This window comes from Anas acuta, chromosome 2 (assembly GCF_963932015.1).
Source record: "Anas acuta chromosome 2, bAnaAcu1.1, whole genome shotgun sequence".
In the NCBI taxonomy this organism is placed as follows: Eukaryota; Metazoa; Chordata; class Aves; order Anseriformes; family Anatidae; genus Anas; species Anas acuta.
Window position 1 is genome coordinate 96,368,873 of NC_088980.1, and position 25,140 is coordinate 96,394,012.

A 25,140-nucleotide genomic window follows, 5' to 3' on the forward strand; every position below is an offset into this window, starting at 1 on the left:
GAGTGCCTCGCAAGTGTGTATTTTGTGATGGAAACACAGGCTTCCCTCTGGCATGACCAGCATCCTGCCACCAGGTAGGAAAGCCGATTGCTTCCATTGGAAAAAGGACAATGGTGTTTTCCCTCAGAGGAAACAAGAAATGGGAGAAAAATTGTTGTATCCTCATCTTTCTGTGCCTGGAATGACAGCCCATTATTACTGTTATGTGAGTTGGAAAATGCAGAAATGCCAACAGGGGATGAAATGAGGAAAGAGTAGGAGGACAGAGGAGGACAAAGTGCAGTGCTTTTCCTATAACATTTTCATTAGCCCACAGTGGCTCCAGTGGGTTTCTTCTTTAAATGGCAAAATAGGGAAAAACAGGCCTGTCCTGAGATCCGTGCACCCTTAATTTATGTAATGAAAAGTTACACGAGGTAATTACCTTGTAGTTCAGCAATAATAAATGCTGTCAGATCTGTTTCATCTAGCCTTGGTTTATCTTTAATGTCTCTGTATCTAAAAAGTCTTAAACGGTAACTAATCTTATAGCATGGCTGGAGTGTGTGGCATTTGAAACTCACGATTTCTCTTTTTTAACGTTCACTACAGATAAAATTTACCGATTTAACTGGACTAGCTCTATTTGGAGTACACTTAAGAGTCTCATCGGGTTTATATTGGCTACATCAGTAGCAGTAAACTATGTCTGTTCGGGATTGTTCTCCAGCACTAATGGCAACAGGCACAGACCAGCCTGTACCCACGGCATTGCGCTGCCCTGTCCTCCAAAACAGAAATTAAACACGCTTTCAGGACCCTGGCAGCAAGGAGATAACTTCTCCCTTAAATTCTCAATATCTTCTTCAAATAGTTTCTGTAAATTCATGCATGTCTATAAAACTGTCCTTCCTCTTGCTGTGGTGGGCTGTGACTGCTAAATGTGCCACAGCCACATGGTGACAGGGAGCTGGGCCTCCTCTGCCTTCTGGCAGTCCATTTCCATTTCTGCAGAACAGACCCATTGGTTGTCCAGTTGGTTGGCAGATCCCTTCTCCAGTACCAGCGTCTTTAACATGAGCTTTCCCATCAACCTTTACCCTGCACAAGCTCCCCTTAGCACTTTTTCCTACATCAGATCTTTTTCATCTGCTTTTCACAGCTCCTTTGATGTTTGCAGCTCAAGAATATGGTGGTGGTTTGGGGGAATTTGAGCTATTGGGTGCTATTAGATAAGTGCTGTTGTCTCCTATAACTTTGAGAGCTTTTAAGGTTTGAAAGATTGCAGTCAGAAGAACTCCTCCATGCCTTTAAATAAAATTAAAAAAAAATCCAAGTTATATATGACATCTCTTGTCTAATATAAGGTTCAGGTTGTAAATGTAGATGAACTGAAGCCAAGAAATGAGAGTTACATCAGAGCACACAGCTTCTCTTGATTGTGCATGGACAGTGTTCAACTGCGGGGTGCACTAAAAGAGAGCTTCAGCCAAGTATAAATGAAGTAGCACGGGACTTTTATGGCAATGCCTTTGAAATGGACACACTTGTGGAGTGTTCGAAAAAAATAAATATATTGCTGCGGTACTCATACCTGGGACAAGAATGTCCAGCTTTAAGGACGATGTTCTGCCCTAAAACATGGAGGGATGCATCTTCAACAACATATTAATGGGCAGTGTGCCATTAAAACACTCCTTGAATCAGAACTAGCATGTAAACGTCCAAGGCATTTTAAGTCTTCCTAATCCTGTGTATTTAAAGAGGAGCAGCAAAGTGTTTGTATCTCATTAGCGCCTGAAAGGATTTGACAACAGTGATGTTTTACTTTCAGGGGTGAAAATCCTGGCTCTCTTGTTTAATTTATCTCACTTGTGCTTATATTAGAGCATACCTGGAGTGGATACTGAGCATGGCAATGGTTTGCCTACCCTGGCTGGAGCAAAATGAATAATGTCTAGAGTAGCCCACTGGTTACCTAGACTGTCCCACGCAGAGCTTGATGCATTTACTTTCTTGTACATGCAAAGAGGTGGCCTCAGCTTGCTGTCCTTGTCTGTGCTGCTGCTGTCTGCACAAAATGAGGGGTGTAAACAGAAGTACTGGTGCAAATAAAAGAAAGCCACAGTCTTAAGGACTATACTAAACACGGCTGGGTCATTGCTTTTGTCTCCTGACAGTGGGAAGGTTTTTATGTTCACTGCTTACAGGGTCTGAGAAAGTCAGTCCACCCCACTGCTTACACTTGACATACAACTTTGGGACGCTGCTTGGTGTCATCATGTATTTTGGCCAAAGACTCCCACTGGAGTTGCACGTAGTTACATCAGGGCAGACTTTGCCCAGTTGCTTTCAGACCTTACTTGTGGGCTCACCCAAATTTTAGACCTGTAAAGGGCAGCACCACTTGTGGTCACCTGGGGCTGCTAACTCCCTAACTCCTACTGTTAATGATGACAAAAATACAGGGCAGATTTATGACTTTTTGTGATCTCTGCTGAGAAACTGCAATTCCACCTGATACATACGGTCAACTGTGCAGTGGCTCTCTGCTTAGGGTGGAAGAGGTGGTGAAGCAGCCAGGTTGCTGCTAGATGAATTAATCCCTGCAGCCCGTTTTACATCCTCCTGGTCTTACTACTTCTCACAAGATCGCCCCTTTTAGTTTATCTCCTGATACAGGGATAGATAGCACCGTAACCCAAAGCCTTGCAGATTTACCCCCATGCTGCATTGCTGAAATGACAGCTGGTATGATAGAGGCACAGGTCACTCGCACCAAACCACTGTTACAAATGCAGTGAAAGGTGGATTTCAAACATGATGATCATTCTCAGCTGGTTTTCACAAGTGCTTTTCTTTATGTTATTTTCTGGCAGTTGAATGGTAGGGGGCTTTGATTTTAATTAATTCTTTAATTGACAAAAACAATAATCAATGATGAGTAGAATTAGAGTTGACTCCTAATCAAAGATCATTGTGCACACCAGGGTTAGCTTAAAATGAATGAACATGAAATCTAATTAGACAGCCAGACTCTGATCTCTCAGTTACACTCTTATATGCTATTACAAAGCGAGTTTTGCTGATCTACACTAATACCAATTGAATATGATTGCTCTGTACTCAGACTGCCGTAAGAGAATGGCATTAAGGGCGGCCCTGGGTGTATTTCGTGCTCGCAGTTGCTCCAGCTGCCTGTGCAAAACAAATGTTGGAACTGAAAAAATGAGGTCAGCCACTGTGAACCCATCTGTCATGTGTGGGAGCCATTTAGTCTCAAACTTATTTTCCTTGGGTTTATTACAGTGAAATAGCTCGTTTGCATTTCCCTCTCCTTATGTTTTCAGCGTGTGCTAAGCCAAGGTTAAGGAACAGGGCTGTAGGTGTTTCTGGGAAGGGGGGTTAAGCAGAGGAAAGGGCAGCTTGTGACTCCACATGCCGGGAGCTCTGGAGAGGGAGCAGCTACAAGCAGGCTCCTAATGGAGCAAGACGGCACGCTGCTTTTGCCTCATCCACCATCAGTCATTATTTGTGTGCTAGCGAGGCCATGAGAGTTAAAGCCAAAGGCAGGTTTTTCTGTAATAATAAAAAAGAAAGTTAAAAGTCCCCACGTTGAATTTGGCACTGTACTGGTGTAGAAGACTGATGTGTATTGGATTTATGGAGTTACATTGCAATAAGAACATCAAGTATGTACTCCCTGTGTATATACAAGCACAGATTCCTTTGCCATTCTGCCGGTGACCTGGATTGTTAGCTTTCTTATTATTACGATTATTATTGCTTTTTGGTTTATGTACTTCATCCAGTTTGGGTGGGAGGAGCAAAACAAACAGCACGAGCTATTCCAGATGGTAGACAACTTGTGTTTCTACTCAGGGTGTCTAGTGATGAGCTAGCAAATACTGCAGCATTTCAGTTGAAAATATCCTTACGTACGGCATTAAAAAATGTTCTTATGGAAATGAAAAAATAAGTATAAATCTTGCTATTAGTATCAAGTTTTGGAAAATATATTATTTGAAACAAAAGCTAAAAACCAAAAGCTAAACCCAAAGTACCCAAAGCTAACATTCATGTTTATTAGAAATAGGTAATGGCGCCTTGTGCTTGCTCGTAGGATTTTCTGCATGATCAAGCAGATCTCTCAGCTACGACTTAAGCAGGGCTAGGAAGGACGCACAAGCACTTCTTTGAGTGTTATAAAAACTGAATCCACCCAAACCGAAGGTATTAAAATACATCTAATGAAAGAATATATCAGTGCAAACAAAGCTGTTGGCGAGAAGCGAGCACACGCCTTTGGGGAGATCCTGCTGGTGGGTCAGCAGTGTGAGAGGCGAGGCTTGGATGTCCACAGGAGGCAGGAGACCCACCTCGGGCTGTGCTGGTTTAAACTAAGAGCTGCTGATGCATGAGGTGGGACAGAACTTGCCTCCTTCTGCTGGGGCAAGAATAAGAGGCTATCAACCGCTTTGATGAACCGACCCAAGCGTGACCCGGGTGCTCCCAGATTTCCTACTGGAAGGAGAGGGAGCCATCTCGGCTATAGCTCCTTCTCCATGCAGTACTGCTTGCCACAGCCATGCTGATAAGCCCACGTGGCTCTTTTTCTGTGTGCTATAATTAATGTTTGAAGCTCACAGATCTGCTGGCCTTTCACCGGCTGATGTAGGCTTGGGAATTGTGCTTGTCAGTGTAGCCATATGCTGCTATTTAGGAATATCTCATAGTTTTGGACTTTGATGGAACGAATGCACGTGATTTTGTTCTGGCAACCCAGAATAGTTCTTCAGATGGAGCTCAGATGTCTGCACAACTCTGGCAAATGCTACCCTGCACAAGAAGTAGCAGCCCAGTTGCTGGGAGCATAAAAACTGCCATCAAAGTTGTAATTGCAGTAACCCAATGATCAATAGAAGACACCCTTCTACAGATGCTTCCAGGGGATCCCATCCCACAGAAATGATCCTGATACACCAGGAATTAGGAGCCAGTGCTCTAACACATGAGTTTTCATCCTAAAAATATTGAAACACGTGCAAGAGAGTTAATTTTCTTGTGAAAGCTTTTATAATGCTTTTGAGTGCTCTTACCCATATATTACTGTCAACTTTTTATATTAAAAAATCATCCCCAAGAATTTCTAAATTGTCATCCAAGATGCATACCTCTATGCCTTCTAGGAGTCTAGGGAGCATGGAAACCATAAATTCCAGGTGGCTGTTTGGGCTACTGGCCATGCTGGCCTCGTATTGCCAAGGTAATTCAACTAACTCCGAAGGAAGAAGTTGGAAAATGGATATTAAAAAAGAATAGATTTCAGACTACAAATGCAAGTGGCACCAGCTGAGTGCACGCTGAATGAGCTTAGAATTGCACTGAGACTGAGTTTAGAACTGAATTATGCTCGTTGGGTTTATTCATGCAAAGCAGAAAGAATTGGCTCGCTGAGAGGACATGACTTCTAGGGTATAATCAGTTTCTTCCCTTGTTGGATTTATTCTTTTGGAGGTGCTTGCTTCTAAATGGGATTTTATTGCAATAAAGTGTTTTCACCTTTGTAAATTGGCCAGCTAGTCTGACTATCAGAACATAATCCTTGACACAGAGGAGAGGTGAACATATTCTTTCCTTTCATTATTCAACAAGTTTCCAGTTCATTTGTTAGACATACCCCATTGCCAGGTTTTCTGAAAAGAGAGGTTCCTAGTGTGAAAAACTGAGTCAATTGGCTTCTGCTGAGATAGGTTTAGTGGACCCCCTCACCTTACCTTACCCTAAACAATTATCACCAAATGTTTTCGGTTTGCAGAGCATAGATCAGCACAGGGAACGGCAGACAAAACATCTCACTATGGGGATTGCATCTTCTTAGATTCAGAGTGGGCCTTGAAATGTGTGCCGCACAAAAAAGATAAGATAGAAACGAAGGGATTATCAAGGATCACTTCAGCCCATTGAATCCACTCTCACATTCCCATTTAATCAAGGATTATACATAATCCAAAAGCATCCCCAAAGCCTCTGTGCAACGAACCCTCATACAGCTTCCTAACACCCTACAGCAAACCCTAGGCCCAGAGCTGTAACTGTAGATGCTACAAGGAGAGAGCAGGAACAATCACGGGCACCACCACCACTCGTGTATTTATTGCTATGTTTGCTAGCACATGTGAAGTAAAAACAACTTCCCTCATCATATGGTGGTCTCTAGGTTAGTCATGGGGAAAAAAACAAGCAAAAAGGGTCCACAAAAAAGTCAGTCTAGATTTAGCAAATGTCATTCTCACTGAATTTCACCTCTCTTAGCTGGAAGTTCACACTGTTTATCAGATATTTTGGCATTACGGGAGGTGCAAGTCCATTCAGAGGGTGACTAAAAGGGGCAGTCCTGTGGAAGTGATGGGCTCTGTGGTCCCTTCTCCTCTCATTAGCTCAGGCTCAGCTGTTCCGACTGAAAGGAGAGATGGGGCTTTTATTTCCCCGGGGACAGAGACATCATCAATTATCTGCCATTCCCTGCTGCACACTGTCAGTGAGTCAGGCAGTGAAAAATACTGATACAATTTCACCTTATCCCTTGACACTGCTGATGGGCTAATCATTCAGCTGCCACACACTTAGCAGGGGCAATACTAATTACACTAATTGTGCTTATACACAGCGCATGTTTATATTCGCTAGTAAGCAGAGTGGTGGTTTTTAAGAAATGAAACATCAGTTGTTCATCAGCTACATAGATTTTAAAATGTAAGTGTACCTGTTGGGTTCACTGATGAGGCAGAAGTCTCAGATCTCAAAAGCTTTTAATACCATTTGAAATGTACAGCATGCTTTAGTATTGAGAGAAAAATGCATGTTGTATCTAGAAGATGGTAGCATTATATCAGATAACTACTGAGGATGGACTGAGATAGTCAATTTGTTGGAGCATCCCCCAAATCCCCTTTGGGGTGTGCATCTGTAGGGACACTGGTCAGTTCAGCAGCAGATCTGAGTCAGTCCTTGTGTGATGAGCCTTACTGAAATTACCCTAGTGACTACATATATGCATATAATCAGCAAACAGCCCTAGTACTAAATTCAGAGGTAGGTTTGTTTAGTTGATCTATTGCTGCTAGCACAGAGGCCTATGAATGGTTTAACAGGCAGGAAAATAAATCCCCCTCAACAAAGCGTTTTCCAACAATGTGACAAATACTCATCATCCAAAGCATATTTGCTAGATGTCAGTATCATAAATAATCCACGGACACGGTGCCCATGCGAATCTGGGCTAAAAGGCTGCTGCTGCTGCTAAAGAGGGTCAGTGCAGCAGCATGAGGTCAGCTGGAAATGTCTGAGATGTCAGCAATGTAAGTTTAAATCTTAAGAACAGATTGTGTTTGTACAGTGGAGGCAACCTCTAACCTGATGAACTGAAAAGTAATTGAACCCAACTGTGAGATTTCATCATTTCTGACTCCGTTACTTCCTTTTATCACAGCTTTCTGCTGTACAGAAATTCAACATACATTAATCACCAAGATTATAGATAACATATATTTATAGAGAGAGAGCATAAGCCAATCTGGGCTCTGACTTCTGAACATTTTATGCAAAAACAAAGCACAAGTAGCTCCAGGCAGGTCTCCAGTTTGCATTTCAATTGCACTTCATCCACACTTCCTTTTGGTACTGTGTGGAAAGGCTTCACTACTAAAGCATTGCAAAGCCTCCTGGGCACTTCGGCAAAATAAGTAAAATAAATAAATCAGTAAATTCCTTTTTTGAGATTATTATGTTTTTAAGCTTCCCCAAAGGAAAAGAAAACCTAACGCTACCAGTGTGCATGCAAACACTCAAAGGTTTTGTTCAGACCTTTGCCCTTCACTCATGTTAGCACAGAAGATATTCACTGTGCGGAGGATGCTAGCATTTTTGTATGAGTTTTGAATCCAAAGTACCTGTGTTTTTATAGCCAGCGTGGTCAGGACTAGCACCTGGTGTCAGGTTTGCTCTTGCTGCCCTTATTTCCCGAGGAACAGCTGATGATTGTGGGGCTGAATCTCCCATGAGTGCCAGTGGGGTAAACCCGTCACGCCTGCCTCTGTGCTCCAGGAGCGGGGCCAGCCAGGTTGGAAGGGCCTCCAGCTGTAAAGGTCTCCCAAAATGGGGCCTCGCCACATCCAGGCTGCTTACTGGAATAACCTCTTGCCCGTGCTAATCCCCCAAACGTGCCTGGGGATCATTCAAGGAGGTTTTGGTTGGCGCAGCCAGCATGAGAGAGATCTCGGCGGCTGTTCTTCCCCAGGCTGAGTGGGGACAAGGAGAGCTTTCCAGGACTACCCGGGCAGATCACAGCTACCTACTGGTCACAGCAGACCAGAATATTCAACTTAAATACACATATCACAAAGCCAAGCTCGTATCTGTGAGGGTTGCCCAGTCACACGGGAACCGATCCAGTTCTCACTCCCGAAGCTGGGAGGTTGATGCCGTTTGGGTTGTGTAACAGGGAGAACTTCGCATTGCTAATGGCGCTGACAATTCTGGAGCTGGAAGAAATATTTTTGGCAGAGCTCTTACAGAAATATTCCTGACAAAGCAGCTCTTCTTGGGCAATGCAGTCCTCTCCAGAGAGAAGTAGCTTACCACGATGCCTAACGCCACCTCCGAGAGTATTTGTCCAGCCTAGCATTACAAATTAAACACAACTGGACTGCACACAACATTTCCCCACATATTTGCTTTTCCAGTGAGTGTTTGCCGTGGAGGCACCATGTAGCTCTGCTCCTTATCTTCAATAAATAAATCTGGTTGTGAAGGCTCAGGCTGCAGATCTGTGGTCCTCACAAGTGGCTGCTTCCTGGGCACTCAGCTCTGGACTGTTCTTCATCTGTGGGGACTGCTTTAAACGTGAGGCTGCTTTAAATGCATCCGCTCAGCCCCGCAGGCTGCAGTTTCACAAAGCATCAGCTCTGCTGCCTGCAGGCAGCTCTTGCCCTGCTATTCAGTCCTGTCTCAGCCTCAACCTCATCCACAGCTGTTGGAGGTGAAATGAACAGGGGGTACAGGACATGCCAGGGCTGCCTTTTAAAATAGATGGGGAAAAAAATTTTTTTTTTTTGGTCATTTTCAAGCTGGCCTAATTTCTCCATGCATATCGCAGCATGACAGCATTAGCACCCTGTGAGAGATGGAGGTGGTGGGTCCAGCAGGATGGAGAACCACTGTCTCCTCCTTAGTTTGCTGATCCCTAAGCTGAGGCTGAGTGCAAATGCTGAGCTGGGCACTGGAAATGAGCACACACACATACCAAGACCTTCCTCTCGTGTTGCCAAGGCCCCCTTCAATGTGTGAAACAGAACATGTAAAACCCTCACCATCTCTGCTGTTTGCCAAGAAAATTCAACATCCTTGCAGGCACTCTTGTGGTTTATTCTGAAAAGAGAGTGATGGATCTCTGTAGGCTGGAGCAGGGAGTCATTTTTGTGCCCGGTCTGACAGCCCCTTATGGGGCTGGGTCACCCCCTGGGATGCCGGGCAGTCCTTGCCTTACTGCATGCTTCTTGCCCACCTTTTTACCCTGATGTTCCTTCTGTTGTTTTTCAGGAATATCCTCCCGGCTCCCAGAAATCATGTCAATAGGATCACATTCATTCTCTCCAGGAGGTCCTAATGGGATTATCAGGAGCCAGTCCTTTGCTGGCTTCAGCGGGCTTCAAGAGAGACGCTCCAGGCAAGTACTGTGCTCTTGACGGGAAGCTTCTGCATCAGGTGCTGAAGAGGCGCTGGGGTTTGGAAGGTGGAAAAGGTGGAAAAAAGTTTTCTAGGCTAAAATATCTCTCTATATTGTGTGTATAATCAAGCTGTTACCCTGAGTCTTAACTACCAAATACTTCCCTTCCACCCTTAATGCAGGGCTTCCTCACATGCCTCAGAGTTGTGAGAACATTTCAGAGAACAACTTTAATTCCCTAATTTATACAGCGATCTTTTCACACGTAAAGTGCACAGAAGCATGCTACGCTTCCCACCGCCCCCAGCTTCAGACTGCCACTACCTAAAAGTCATTTTTCCCTGTGAATTCAAAGTGAGTCCCCTTCCTTCGTGGGGCTGCTTCAGCATCCTGCTGGGAGGGGGGGGCAGAGCTTGGGGGCAGAACCCTCCCGTGCATCGCCTTTTGGCTAGACAGGACTTCAGGCTTTGAGCCAGGCATTTCCCAAGCCAGAAAGAAACCCCAGAGGCTACTTTATAATTAGCTTCCACTCGTGCACCTCCACACTGCCAGCTCAGGTCAGTGATGGTTGTTGGATGCTGATCTAGAGAAAAGAGTCCAAGGAGGCTCCTACATGCAGCACAACTCTCCTCTATTTGCAGTCCGTGCTCAACACCAGCAGCATGATGCTGCCCTCCAGGCACACGCTTAACCACCCCCCGGTCTTCCTTAGGAGCCCTCAGGCTTTATGCCTGATATTATCTGGGCTCCCCTTTGTATTTAGCCTCTTTATGGTGACGTGAGGCAGGGCAGGCATGGGATGAGACAGAGAAAGGGCTGCTGAGCCTGGGACTTAAGCCGGCATCCATATCTCAGAAAGGCAACTGGCACATCAAAAGCTGACAGCAAGTCCCAGGCTGCTCAGACCTCTCAACCTGTAAACAAACACAGCCCTTTAACTGGCAGGCACGTAAGCAGAATCGCTTCTGCTAGCAGAGATAATATCAGGAAGATTTCTTTAAGCTATGCTTCTTTGAGATCGTTATGATTTATAGGGATTTCCCCCTCTTTAATGTTCGCTTTGCAGGTGTAACTCTTTTATTGAAAATTCCTCTGCGCTCAAGAAGCCCCAAGCGAAGGTGAAGAAAATGCATAATTTGGGCCACAAGAACAGCACCACCCCCAAGGAGCCCCAGCCCAAAAGGATGGAGGAAGTCTACAGAGCCCTGAAGAATGGCCTGGAGTAAGAGCCTTTATTGTGCTTGCCGACTGAAACTCTGTGACATTTTAGAGCCTAGAATGACATCTCACAGGAGCAGAGATCCTTAATCATAGGCTAGAAGAATGCACCTGTTGCAGTCTTCATTGTAATACTTTTGATTGGAATTATTTGTAGGGGAAATTGGAAAGAATCCCAATTCCACTAAGTTTGATGGGAAAGATCCCAAGGGCTGGGATTTCAACTAGATATTTTTTTTTTCTCCAAATTTCCTTGTGTCATATCAGAGGCTTGTATCACCCTTAAGATAACGTCTCAGATGATAATGGGGCTTTTACCAGCCAGATAGGAGAGCAGAGATTGGAAGGCACCAGCCTGTAAACTAAGCAGCAGACAGCTTACTTGGAAGTGGTCATTCAGTGACAGGAAAACACCGAGCTCTTATACACAGTTAAAAAAACGGCTCCTACTTTTTCTCTGAAAGGCAGCAGGGAAGCTGGTTTTAGGACAGATCAATGCAAATGCATTTTTGTCTGAATGCGCACCCAGGGAGAAAAGCCATTTGTTGCAGAGATTTCCTTTTACGACTCTCAGCAATCGTCTCTGTTACGTGCCGCAGAGCTCACGCCTCCCTTCTCTGGTTTGTGTTTACAGCGAGTATCTGGAAGTTCACCAGGCAGAGCTGGACAAGTTGACTGCTCAGTTAAAAGACATGAGAAGAAACTCACGCCTGGTACGTGTCACGCTTTTTATTGGGTAGATGCACTACAATCTTTCAGAGGTACTGGAGCAGTCACAGGCTGGGAGCGGGAAGTCGGGAATTTGCATGTGTGCCGTTTGTCCCTTCCAGATCTTGATTTTCTATTTCTATTCACTTATAAATATTGCTTTCTCATGTTTCTCTGTTGCTCTTATGCTGCAAAATAAATCACCATTTCTTCTTCTCTGTTGCAGGGAGTCCTGTATGATTTAGATAAGGTACGTTACTCTCTTGGACACTTGTTGCAAGAAGGGTTAATGGTTGTATGATGTATGGAGCTGGCATGGGAGAACTCTCTCAGCCAAATCCCTCAGTCAGGCCAACACCACTGAAGCTTCACAATCTGGGCATTCACAAAGAGCAGGAGAAATGCTCCACAGGAGTACTCAGTTGGAGGTGGGCTTGCTGGTAGCTGCCCCTTAGGATGGATCTGGCCTGCACAGTCCTCTCCCATCCCTGCTCCTGCCAATGCTGGGGAATAACAAGTTGAAAAATTGAAAATATTCTTCCCCCTGGGAAATTCTGAGTAAAACAAAAGAAAAGATTTCAAAAAAGAGTTTCCTGAGCAATCTGTCTTTTTTCAGTCAAAATACCAAGCTTGTTTTTGTTTTCAAAAACAGTTTATTCAGGAAAAGAATGCATTTTGAAATGCAAAACCTCATCAGTTTTAATACAGGTTTTCAAAGTACTGAAAAAATACAGTTTTCCAAGCCAAAAAGTCTCACATTCCTTAACAACAACAACAAACTAGGAAATTTTCATCAAGGAAAACCTTGATGACCCAACAGAAAGCTTTTGTTTGTTTGTTTAATCAAGTTTTTTTTATATAGATGCCAATGAGATCAATTTTTTCATCAGCAGATTAATCATAGTAAGGTGTTGTAGTCGATTCTGGATTTGTGGGCAATGAAACCCTGCACGTTTTAAGGAGTTTCTCAGGCTCCTGGGGATCCAAAGACATGACCAAAGCTAGTAGAGATGTTCTGCTGCTGCATTCAGTTGTGCCTCACCCTCTGCTTCTCTGTTTCCTCCAGCAAATCAAAGCAGTGGAGCGATACATGAGGAGGCTGGAGTTCCACATCAGCAAGGTAACAAGCATCCTTAGCATCTGTCTTCTGCACCAGCTCTTACCTTATGAGGAAAACAAACCCTTGGCCAAAAAGGTGCCCCTCCACTCCAGTGCTGACAAAGCCTCTCCCACATTCAGTATTTTTGCTGTAGTCACTTGGGGGTCAGAGACAAAGAAAGGGTTTGCAGCTTCTGATGTCCAGCTGTTCTCCATGCCCCGTGATGCTCCCATGTGTTTTCAGCCATACAGAGAACATGGGATAAGACAGCTGCTGGGGAAAGTCTCTCTCACAGCATGCGTATTTTCAAACTATAGGTAGAAATGGCGTTACAGCTGAAAACAATCTAGTTCAGCAGTTGTTCCCACCGTGCACCATGGCTAGACTGGAGTTATTCCCAGTTTTCACTGCTAATGCTTCTTCTGCGTGGCTTGGTGGGCCCACATCTGCTTGATTACATCGGTGAGAACGAGTCTATCATACCCAGTAGAGGTACTCATGATTTATACCAATACATTTTCGAGCTGGACAAAATCCACAGCATGTATTCTCTCGGTTATAAACATATCTGCTAGCTATTAGTTACTTTCCTGAGCCTGACAAAAGAATGAATTATTTCTGACGGATGAAATGTCTTTTGAGAGTTGTTTGAAAAGCGTTCATGCAGCTTGAAGTGCTCCAATTATGACAGCCCATCCAAACCTTTTAATTTCATGTTCTCTTACTCTCAGAGCTGAAAAAGTCACCAGGCAATAGGCTGAAAATTTGTTCCCCAAACCACCTTCTCTCTTGCTGGCAACATGAATGGCAAAATTACTGCTTGAAGAACATTTCCATTCACGTCCTTCCCACTCCAGCTGCTCAGAGCTAATGGTTTCTGTGCTTATAATAGGAACGAAAAGCACCAAACGAGAGAGGTAACGCTGGTCAGCCGAGCACATTAGTTCACTTTCTGTAACCCACAGCAACAGAGGCAGGAAGAGCAGAGGTGCATGGCCTTAAAATTCACAGTCTTGCTCAGGTGGTGGCACACTGGTGTTTTTGAGCAAGCCCCAGATGAGGGCTCTTTTGGCAGGAAGCTGTGCCGTGCTGAATGAGGGCACCCGCTGTCCCTAAAATGGGATGTGAGGAGCAGAGAGCTCGTCTGTCAGAGTGGATAAGTCCGTCCCCACCACACAGGACGCCAGCACTGGGTCAATGCTCCACACTAACAGCAGGAGTAAATACCAAGGGACGACTATTTACAGGAGCTGTCTTTAGCATGGGGAATGGTGTGGACTTGCAAGGGAAATAGTGGTGGATATGGCTCCAAGAATCTTTTCCCTGTAACTTTGAAATGGCAAAATGCTGCCAAAGCTTCTATTACTCTTTGATGCACTGCTTCACCTGCAAAGCAGCTCCCATGTCAGCTGGAGATCCCTCATTAGGCGCTTCAGCCATCAGGAGTCCAAGTTCACCTTGTAAAAATCAATGTCATGCTTTGAAGCTGTCAGGAAGAGCAGTGCTGCTCCAAATAGGAGGTGACACTTTCTGTTGGAGGTTAAGCAGGCTTGGAAAAGTGGGAATCACAGCACACCTGGGTGGTCACATCGGGATTATTCCTAATGCAGAAAAACAGTTATAGACAGGAAGCCAAGGCACTGGAAGGTTTTCACTGAGAGAAATTCTGCTGTGAAAATCCACTAGTGAGGACCAGGGTGCATGGGGCAGTCACTTAGTGTCAGAGAGAATGAAGGGAAACAGTTATTCTAAGTAAAAAACAGATACCATCCTATCTTAGAAGGGTTGCTAGAAGATGTATCTTTCTCTATTCTTTTCTCCCTCCTCACCCTGATAAAGTCAGATTAGAAAGCCTATGTCTCCTGTATCTAGCAGCTTAACTTCATATAGATGAAGTTATCCCATTGTAGACTCTCACTGAACAGTTTGGATGGAGTAAACATGTACCTTTAGTGCAGGGATTAGGGGAAAAAGGAAAACCAAAGCATGAGACACATAAATCCATCACACTCTGAAGCTAGATCCGGGTGAGACTATAAATTGCATGCAACCAAGTTTTGCAGAACCTCCAGAGCTGCTTACTAAATATCTGGAGTCTACATCATGCCAAGGACTGAAGGAGATCACTAAAAAGTTATGTGAGTGGCTGTGGGGCTGAAGCTCAAAATATTTTCTTCATTTGACATCAGCTGTTCCTAAGCTTTTCCTGATTCTGGCAACATCTCCTAGTTCTGGAGGATTAGTCTCAACCCACGGCTGGTGTTAGCAATCCTGAAGGCATTGCTGGCCCTGATAAACGTGCCTTTTAATGTGTCTGCTCCCATTTAGCAGTCTGGACGTTGCACGTGCCTCTGAAAGAGCTCTTCCACACCAATACATTTCAGAAGCTTGCTGCATTCCTGCCATACAGCAGCAATTGCACGTGTCCCAGACTCAGAGGGGGAAGGCAGCACCAATAGCTAAAAGGCATGCACAGGGCAAGCAGGTGAATTGCTGACAGCATCTACTGTTGCTGTAATGAGATTTTTGCAGCAGAAGTTATTTTTATCTCATGGTGTCAACTGTAAGAGTATCACAGATTCATTTGCTTGCCCTGGATCTAATGGTTTACCACTTGTTTGGCTTCGTTTCCTTGCATCACACACTACTTCAGTTTGCTGCCTTTATTTTGTTGAGTTCTCAAATGTTGATTTTTTTGTTTTGCTTTTTTTTTTTTTTCCAAATACATCTTTGTTTTTCTCTCCAGGTGGATGAGCTTTATGAAGCCTATTGTATCCAAAGACGTCTCTGTGATGGTGCAAACAAAATGAAGCAAGCCTTTGCAATGTCTCCTGCCAGCAAAGCAGCTCGAGAGAGTTTGACTGAAATCAACAGGAGTTACAAGGAGTACACAGAGGTACATCTTCATTAGTTCAACTGTTTTGCTCTTGCACTGTTGGAGGTCACGGAAACTTTGCCACTGGCTTCAATGAGATAAAGGGGTTAAAAGCAAAATTGGTGAAGCAGGATTATTATTTCTTAATTTATCCTCAGGTGAATGCCTGATATAAAGATGGATGACATGAGCCCAAAGAGCTCCTTGAAATAATAATTACAATCCACAAGGCCAGGTTTATACCCAGGAACCACTGCACGTTAAGCAGTAAATCTGCCCCTAAGCTATGTATGTTGCAGCTATATATGCTCCCTCCTACCCTGCAGATGCCAGGGAGGCAGGTTGGCTGGAACAAGCAGATACCTGCTGCATCCCATCCAGTATTACTTGCTGTGATCACCACCTATTTTATTAAACAGGCAGTAAATTAAGAAGGGTCTAATGGTGTTGCAAACATCACAGCACACAAACTGTGGCATCCTTCCTCGATCTGAAGGAAGAGCTGGAAGGGGTCCAATACCCACCTCCCACAGTCTTTTTTTCCTTAACGTAGTTCACGTTTCTTGAGAGATTAATGACATGCTAGGAGCCACTTTGGCGCGGAGCTGCTGCTGGCACACATCCTGGCTGGAAAGGACTGGGACAGTGACCAGGTTACACTGCAAGGGCCACAACCGGGTGTTGCCAACACAGGGATTAGAGAGCAACAGAAGAGCACGGGGTTACATTCAGCTTCGGTGCAAGCAGGCATAGCTCAGCTGCTGTTTTTAGGGCCAGATTCAGCTAAACAGCTCTGGCATATTGGTTTAATTGCAAAACACCCTTCATCTGCGTAACAGAAACTTTTATTTCCAAATAGACCTTAAAAAAGGAAAAAAACAAAACAACAACAAAAGAGGGTTTATTTGACCTCACTATTCTGTCTTTCAACACAGAACATGTGTACCATAGAAGCAGAGCTGGAAAACCTACTGGGGGAGTTTTGCATCAAGATGAAAGGTAATTTCATCTTTTCACATTTCCTTTCTTTGAACAGCAGAAGTCTGTGTACGTTACAGAGGGCACTGAGATGCACTAGTTTTATATGGACTTATAATAGGTGTGCTTTTCCCTCACCGCACCAATTGCTGAGCCTTCAAACCCTGACTTGCACCTCTGCCCACTGGAAAGGTTCCCAGAGCTGGGAACATCAAAGCTTACGGAGAGTTTCGAGATGATGATTTTTGTTTTCAAGGGAGATGTGCTAATTAGGCTCCCTAAACACCCTTCCCAACAGCCAAAGTGATTCAGTTTTGAAGGCTGCTGCACCTTGTGCCTCTATCTCCACAACCGTTTAAGAAGATGGGTAGGAAATTATGTGAATACCACAGAGCTGAAGTTCAAAACACTTTCTTAATTTGACAGTGTCTGTTTCCACTTCCTTTACTTTTGCCAACTTTCACTACTACCTCTTTAAGCAAGTGGAAAAAAGCAGACCCAAGGGTAGTTTACCACTGAAAGACCTAGGTAACTCTGTGGTAGTCATGGTTTACTCCTTGTCTTTATGGGTTTTAATAATGTGGAATCAGTTTTACCGGAAGCCCATTGCTTTGAATCACTGGGCATCACTAATGCTGTTATTCCTGTAACATTAAATGTCTTAAAGAAGTGATCATGGGGGGGAATCTTTTTTGGATTCCATTTCCCTCTATAATTACAGGCATGAAAATAGTCCTGTAAAAATAAAAATTAAAATAAATAAATAAATCAGGATCTAAACATTCATGCACTTGTAATTCTCCAGCTGAAATACTGGTGATAGACTTTTTAGAGCTCACAAATCTTACACAGGGGTTTGTCTCTGCCTGCCCTGTCACACATGGGAGTTAGTTGTGTCCAACTGTTGCAGTGCATGAGATGTGATCAGATTAGATCAAGTTAAAATTAGTCACTCCGTGCTCCCATCATAGAGAAAATAAGTGCAGCAGCTTTTGTAGGTCCCCTAGCTGCATCCCAGAGCACCAAACCTGGCATTTTAAAGCCCCCAGTCAGTTACTGGAAAGGCAAAGATGCACAAATGCAAAGTTATCAGACGAACACACAGAGATGGAGCCAAATATTTGTATACAGAATCCCACAGCAGTGCAGTGTGGACACAGTGAAGTAGACCCAAGGCCATGCAGTGCAGGAAGGGAACTGCACCAGGTCGTGTCCCTTATGTGCTGTGAATGCAGCGCAACATAGAGTTCATGGCAGCAGGACTTGTTGCAGAAGACATTGGGGCACCACAAGTGACTGAGCTGAAAAGGTCTGGACCCTTTTCTCTCTTGCATGCCCAAGTCCTCCAGCAAAGCCCATGGGCTGCAGAGAAGCCAGGGTGTTGTGCTCAGGTGCAGAAGCAGTGAACAAACCACAGGCAACAGCTACTTCTAAACACAGTTCTCATAATGTGAAGGGGCCCAAATTAGAAAATAGCAGAGAGAAATGCCATATCATTAGGTATTCTCTAATTAGGACACCTAGGATTTCTGCCTAGATAATTTCGCCTAGGAACAGGAATCCAGTAGGACAATCCAGCCTTTACTGTTGGCACAGCTTGGAGCAGCTCTAGCACAGAAGCCTAGAGATCACGTAGCAGGCTTCCCCTTTTCATTGCACTGTGGCACATCCATCTAGTGTTAGGATCTAATGTTAAAATCAAAGTGTTCCTCTCCCCCAAGCTTATCTGTTCCCAGCCACTCCAGTGACAGTTATTTTTATTTTGTGTCCTCCATTGCACAGGCTGAAAGCAAGCCAACCCACACAGCACTGTCAGGAAGTAAGGGGCCCACGCTGCTTTTGTGTTATATATAATTTTAAGAAGTCTAATCATTTTGCAAAATGGAGATAATAATCTTGCCAGCAGGCTTAGATTGCTGCTCAGGATTAGTCAGGTGTTGAAATTAAATAGGAAAACCCAGTATGGGGCCATAGAAGTCACTGTACGCCTTGTTCTGATGTGCAGGGAAGGGTCCCTACGCCTCTTTGAAGCTCCAGGGTAGCAGAAGGTGAAAAATTCAGCCGTTTCAGAGTAATACACTCGTCCAGCATCCCAGGGGCTCTGCAACACCCATCCCAGAGCAAGCACCAGAGCCCACCTGCCCCACCTCCTGCACCCAAGCAGAGCTGTGCATGCTGCAAGAGCCTTCAGGCGGCCCTGCACACAAAGGATGCGCCCTGACACTTTACCACAGCCACCTAATGGCTCAGCCCCCTACTTAATTATACTGACCTCTTGGGAGCAACCTTCCATCCCACCTGCACTGCAAGCCCAGGACGCTGCCTTTACAAAGCCACGCTGCTTGAAGCGGTACAACAGAACTGTTGGGTCCTGCCACACATTTAGTCCCCGAGAGTCACCAAAAGCATGTTTCCTATGACAGTACATATCCACTGTGCCCACATCAGGCTGGAGAGCCTTGAGCAGCACCAACAGCCTCGAGAGCCCATTTCTAGACCCAGCTCCCACCCCACTATCTGCGCCCCCCTGCCCAAAACGGTGCCTGGCAGGGCTGGTCACCACACGCAGGCCTTGGCTCCACACACCCCGTACACGGAGCCCCAAGCTGCGTCCCCCCCTCCCCATCCACCGAGCAGAGAAAGGGCCTTTTGTTTTCCTCAGATGCTCCCAGTGATGTGTCCCAGCAGAGATCAAATTCCCTTATAAAAGCATGCCTAGGGAGAGAGGAGCAGCAGCAGAGCGCTAGTAAGTTTAAATTATTTATAAACAGTAAATAAATTAGAAAGGAATGGGTAATATGAGCCCTGAGCAAAGGCCTCTCTGTTCTGCTAAGCAATGAGATGAGTGAAGAAAACTGTTTTCTGGTCAAAGAAATGAAAGAGAAGGATAACCAGATCACACGGACTGGCCATGACTGTGTACGGCCCAGCTGTAGCCCAGTAAATAAAGCCAACACTAGGGTTCACCTTGTGTTTATTTTAACACACACACATATATATATATTCAGCCATGGTATTTTAGGATAAATGCAGTCCAAAGGCCAGAAAATGTCACTCTCCTCTCTGCCATGACTTTGTGAATGTTTGCAGATTGGTTTCTCTGGGTGTTGCAGCACTGCAGGCAGCCTGATACAAGATTACAAAAATATCTGCAGCTGCAGTAAGACTGAGCAGCTACAGAAAATGAAGTAATTATTTATTTTTTAATAGCAAAACAAGTGCAATAGCTACCAAATGAGGAGATCTGTGAGGAAGAGGGATTCCCTCTGTGGAGGGAGAGGATGAGGTGACTGGAGAACAGCCCGTTGCATCCTGCAGAAGAGCAGATCGCAAGGCCAGGATGGGGGCTGTCACTTCCCTGGGATTTACAGAGAGCCACAAGCCCTAGGAAACTTTCCATTTTGTACTCACAGTGCCAGTATAGAAATAGCATCGTGACATCCTTTTCCGAAAAATTCCCAAACGTATGCCACAAGTGCTTTGCTGCACTACCTCACCCTTCTGGGGAAAGGCAGGAGAGATCTTGTGTTACAGATGTCAGCCACGGCTCTTGGTGTAGTTACTGCTGAAAGACACTCAGGTAGCGTGGGAATGAGCCTGTTATGGATGCACCAAGCAGAAGGAGCCCTTCTCACTGTGTTTCTGTTAAGAAGTTCCACCAAGGAGCCTGTGTTATAATGTATAGCTCGGTCTGATTTGGGTTAAGCAGCAAGCACCACATGATAATCAGCAGCTCGCCTACGCCTCACGATAGTCAGGGCGTTAAGCTCGGTTTCTGAAGCCAGATGACGTTAGGAAGCTTGTTTCTTCTTTTTTATATATATAATTATTATAGAAAAAAAAAGAATTATGCCTGGAGGAAAAAAAAATGCTGGGAAGCGCGAACCTTTGATATGCACGAAACCACAATGCAATTTTTTTATTATTATTATTATTATTTTTTTGGCATAAAATAGAGGAAAGAAAACCCACACGTCCCTGCAGGGTGCGGGCTGCTGCCCTCTCCTGTCGCAGCACGGCAGCTGCCTGGCACCGGGAGGGATTGGGGGTGTCCTGGGGGGGCTGCCCACCCACTCTGACCGCTGCTCCCTGTCTTTCCTCCCCAGGACTGGCTGGCTTCGCTCGGCTCTGCCCCGGGGATCAGTATGAGGTATGTCACCCTTGGTTTCTGGTTCAATAGCAAAAATAATTAAACGAGAGGCAAATTTCTGTCACTTTGTACTCCATGGTGAATAAAACTTAGGGACATCTACACGCCAAGGAACAGCTGTTAGCTCTCCTGTAAACTCTCTGAAAAACATTGCTCTCTGTCTGCCTATATTAGGACATCGGTCACAAGACCTGAAAATTATATTTGGAGCACTGGGTGTTAGCTACTCCATGAACTACAAGCTTTTTTTTTTTTTTTTAATAAACACAAGAAAAAAGCCCTATTTCTCCCAGAATTAGGGCATGCTTCTCACCACTCACCATCTTGTTCTTGGCGAACATTTCTAATACTTCCAGGAAAAAAAAAAAAAAAAGTATATACCCCATCCCATGCATGCAGATCAAATTGAAGAAGTCCTTGCAAACATCCTTTACTGGATGCTGAGGCTTTACTCAATCATCAAGCAGAGCAGCAGAAAGACACAGAAACACCATTTCTCGAGACCCCAGTGCTACACGCTGTGAAGCTGTGTCAATATCTCAGGTCACTGCAGTGCTCCAGTTGAGAACATCAAGAGCTGCACCTGCAAGGAACTTGCAGCAGCTTGCTTACAGGTTCCCTCAACCTGCATTTCACAGATGTCTTGATCATCAATTCATTTTTCCCCTGTCATGTGCATGCATGGACCTTTTCCTCCTGGCTTGATGGGAATGGCAACACCTACAGCACTAACTCTTCCAACCTATCTCAGACCCTTTCCCCAATTCTGTTTCTGATACTTGTGCATCAAGAGAGTAGATTTCTCAAGATAATGAGAGGATTTTTCTTTCTCAGATTTTTATGCGTTATGGTCGCCAGCGATGGAAACTGAAAGGCAAAATAGAGGTGAATGGCAAGCAGAGCTGGGATGGAGAAGAAATGGTTTTCCTCCCTCTCATTGTTGGGCTGATCTCCATTAAGGTATGCACGCTCACTCCTTTACCTGCAAGCAAGGCAGAAGCCAAGAGGCTGCCTTCACATGTACCATCAGCAAAAATACAGAAGCAGATCATTAATTTTTTTGCAAATGCATTATCATTAGTATTTCCAACACATCTACTAGAATGAAATGGTATAGGACTGCCTGATCTTAGGTGCTACAAGACTAATCAGTCTGGGAGCCATGTGGGAGAGGTTGCATCCCTAGACTGGTGGCTTTACTAACACAACCCTTGCCTCACATCACTTTCCAGCAACTCTTAGTTATTTGCACCAAAGCAAGGGAAAATTAGAAACCAGATTGCTAACAGTATTCAGCAAAACAACAACAAAAACAAAACAAGAAAGTCCACTGATGATAAATTTGTTAATGCTACTCAGGTAAGAGAGCAGCATCTGTTAATCTGAAGAAATAGATGTCTCTACTTCAAACACACGTAGGGGACAGTTGGGCATGAGGTAGAATATTCCTGAGGTCCAACCCCAGCACCCTGCACAAACAGGAGCACTACACAAACTGTGCCCCTGATATTTTTGCAGCTTTTTCCACAGCAGTTCCCAAAATTTCTTAGTGTCTCAGCCTCCATGCCTTGTCCCCTAGGGAAGGAACAATCCAGTAGTGACCTTTTCTCCCAGACATGAGTTTTTCCACCACTGCTCCATTCCCTTACTGCCCCAGACGCCCCCAAAGTTCTCTTCTGGTTGAAAAATTCATGTGCTCATCTGCTTTCCTACCAATATACCTCCAATCCAAAGATGCTCATTCCCTAATTCCTGTATAAGAACTGTTATCAAAATTAGTCCAGGAGTTTCTGCTTAGGCAGCTGAAGCTTAAGTAGTGTCTTGAAAATCAAGGGAGATGTCCAACTTAGGTACTGCAAAAGCATTGTGAAAAAAACACAAGCAGTTTCAAAACACCGACAAAATAATCCTGGATGTGCCAGACAGCAGATTTGCATAGCAAGTCAAGCTGTAGCACGTGGTGAGTCACTCTCCTAAATTTAACGATACAGATTTAAGGTGGAAGGCTTAGTAAGAACACTTCCCTGTAGCACAAGAGCTATAAATGAGAGCCCCGGTACTGTTAAGGTTAACATGTAAATTCTCACTCCTTTATGGGCTCTCTACAAATGCTTTCACAATGAAGGTTCAGGAACTGACTTTCAAATAAGTAGCCAAAGATTTGTTTGTAGATGAGCTGCACATATAATTGTCCCTCTCTGAATTTTCAGGCAGAGATAGATATGTACACATACAAGTTTGAATAGTACTGTGCTCTACTCTTACCGTAAAAGCATATATGGAACTAGTTCCCCACTAACAAATTTGTGTAAATCATCAACAAAGACCATTGTAGATGCAAACAATTGCACAGATTCAGAGTTACAGGCCACAAATAGACAAGATCTCCCTTTGGGAGTTACTAGGTAGGCAAGTTAGCTCAGGGGATACCCTGATGAAAAAATTGTCAGTACTGGAAGATAGAAAAACACTAAGTACACCATGCCTGTTATTGGTCTTTCCTTACGTTCTGCTTATACTCACTGTAAAATACCAAATACATAGCTGGATAACCCTTGGTCTGACCTAGTGTGGTTGTTCTCTTCTGACACTCATAATAAATAAATAAAATATACCTGCATTTTGTAAGCATAATTATATGCAGCTATACACTTATTAAAAAACAAACAAACAAACAAAAAATCTATTTTCCCCAAAGAGGCAACAAACATCCATATCTCAGAAGCCTTTTAGCAAGGGGTCCTGACCAGGAAAAATAAAAACATTACCTTGTAATTAAGGTTTACAATACCTTGTATAGTCCTAATTATCCTGTTCTTCTCTCCTACAGGTCACAGAAGTGAAGGGACTTGCTACTCACATCCTTGTGGGAAGTGTTACCTGTGAAACAAAAGACCTGTTTGCAGCTCGACCTCAGGTGGTTGCAGTAGATATTAACGACCTTGGCACAATAAAGCTGAACCTTGAAATCACCTGGTAGTAAGTAAAAATAGGTTGGGTAGTCTCTGGGTGAAGTAGCTGTTTAAAAAAAAATATAATAATTAAAAAAAAAAAAATCAACTGAACAGAGAAGGTCTATGTGGTCTCTTCAATCCTTGTAGAAGAAACTGGTTTAAAAGCTGGCTTTTGTGGGTTTCATACACAGCCTGAGGGTGGTGGGAAATCTCTTGGCATTGTCCACCTGCATTGGGAGGCATGGGTAAGCTGACAGTGTTAGGATTCGAACCCCATTTTCAGTGTCTTTTAATAAAATAGGTGACTGTTGCTCCTGAAGAAACGTTTAACTTCTGCAGTCATGTATGCTGTTTCTTGTAATGCAATAAACACGAAGCCAGCAATAACAGCAACTGGTTTCCTTTATAATGCAGCAGCTCTGTTAACAGTAAAGTACCTCTCTCATTATCGTGTATGATGCTTGACAACTCAGATCCATGAATACTTTGCATGTGAGAAGAATTATATCAGACAACGCACCATAAATGATTTCTGAGAGTAAAATGCTTTTATCAGAAATGAAAACCACACTTCTGAGCCTGCTGACTAATTAACAACATTTTCTTTTAAACACTTCAGTTGGAAAAAAAAAAAAGCAAGCTACCTCTGGGTTTTGATGTGCTAATAAACCACCTTTTCAAAAAAAAAATCTTTCCATGGACCAGAAATTCCTTCTCATTTAGCCTAACAACTTTATTTTTCCTGCCTGTGTGTGTGCAGCCCCTTCGATGTAGAAGACTTGACCCCCTCCACAGGAAATGTGAGCAAGGCATCTGCTCTCCAGAGAAGAATGTCCATGTACAGCCAAGGCACTCCAGAAACGCCAACCTTCAAGGACCACTCATTCTTTGTAAGCCCTGCTTAGCTTCATGTTTATGTAATGAGAAACCCTAGAGCAGTTCAAACACTGCAAAAGCTTCGTTGCTTTACACGTCTACGCTTTTTCCCCTGGCTTCAGCAGGCTACCCTTTCAAATACTTATAAAGCAAGCGCAATGCAATTCTAGCTGCTAATCCTAAAAGAAGGTGACCATGATCCTGGCATCCTTGAGGCACCGTATGGCCAACTACAGCACACCTATTCATCTTGCCCAACTGCTATAATACTTGAGTAATCTTTATAAAATGCGTGTTCATTTTGTAACGGTAGTGAAACAACCATTACAGCACTATTATTTTTAATGTATGCCATGGTAAAATTTGCCTTTGTACCAAAGAGATTCATACGGTGCTCTTGCATTTTGCATGAATCAAACTCTGAATGCTTAATCAGGTCTGTGTATTAACCTGAATAGGCCATCTGTAGAGATATGAATTTTACAAGTGTTACGTCCCATGCCTGTAATTTCAGTACTCTGCTACAAAGCATTCAATTAACTTGCCCTTCCTCACACCCTGTTTGCTTTTAACTGC

General features: G+C 44.1%; 1 protein-coding gene and 1 long non-coding RNA gene across 3 annotated transcripts in view; one reads left to right on the forward strand and one right to left on the reverse strand.

Moving 5' to 3' along the window:
- Window positions 1-25,140, forward strand: part of RIPOR2 (RHO family interacting cell polarization regulator 2) — a 59,974-nt gene that overhangs the window by 17,473 nt on the left and 17,361 nt on the right. The window contains 11 exon segments of the mRNA XM_068671312.1: window positions 9,580-9,706; window positions 10,773-10,928; window positions 11,559-11,637; window positions 11,859-11,882; window positions 12,699-12,752; window positions 15,478-15,627; window positions 16,542-16,605; window positions 20,691-20,734; window positions 21,569-21,694; window positions 23,565-23,713; window positions 24,449-24,578. Of these exon segments, the coding sequence (XP_068527413.1) occupies window positions 9,580-9,706; window positions 10,773-10,928; window positions 11,559-11,637; window positions 11,859-11,882; window positions 12,699-12,752; window positions 15,478-15,627; window positions 16,542-16,605; window positions 20,691-20,734; window positions 21,569-21,694; window positions 23,565-23,713; window positions 24,449-24,578 (1,103 nt within the window).
- On the reverse strand, window positions 11,274-23,650 carry LOC137850853 (uncharacterized). 2 transcript variants are annotated; one of them, XR_011092839.1, is made up of 3 exons: window positions 23,503-23,650; window positions 17,181-17,319; window positions 11,274-16,467 (listed from the first exon to the last, which is right to left on the reverse strand). It is a non-coding gene; the product is annotated as an uncharacterized lncRNA (long non-coding RNA). The 2 variants fall into 2 exon arrangements; XR_011092840.1 differs by having other exon boundaries at window positions 11,274-14,332; window positions 23,503-23,647.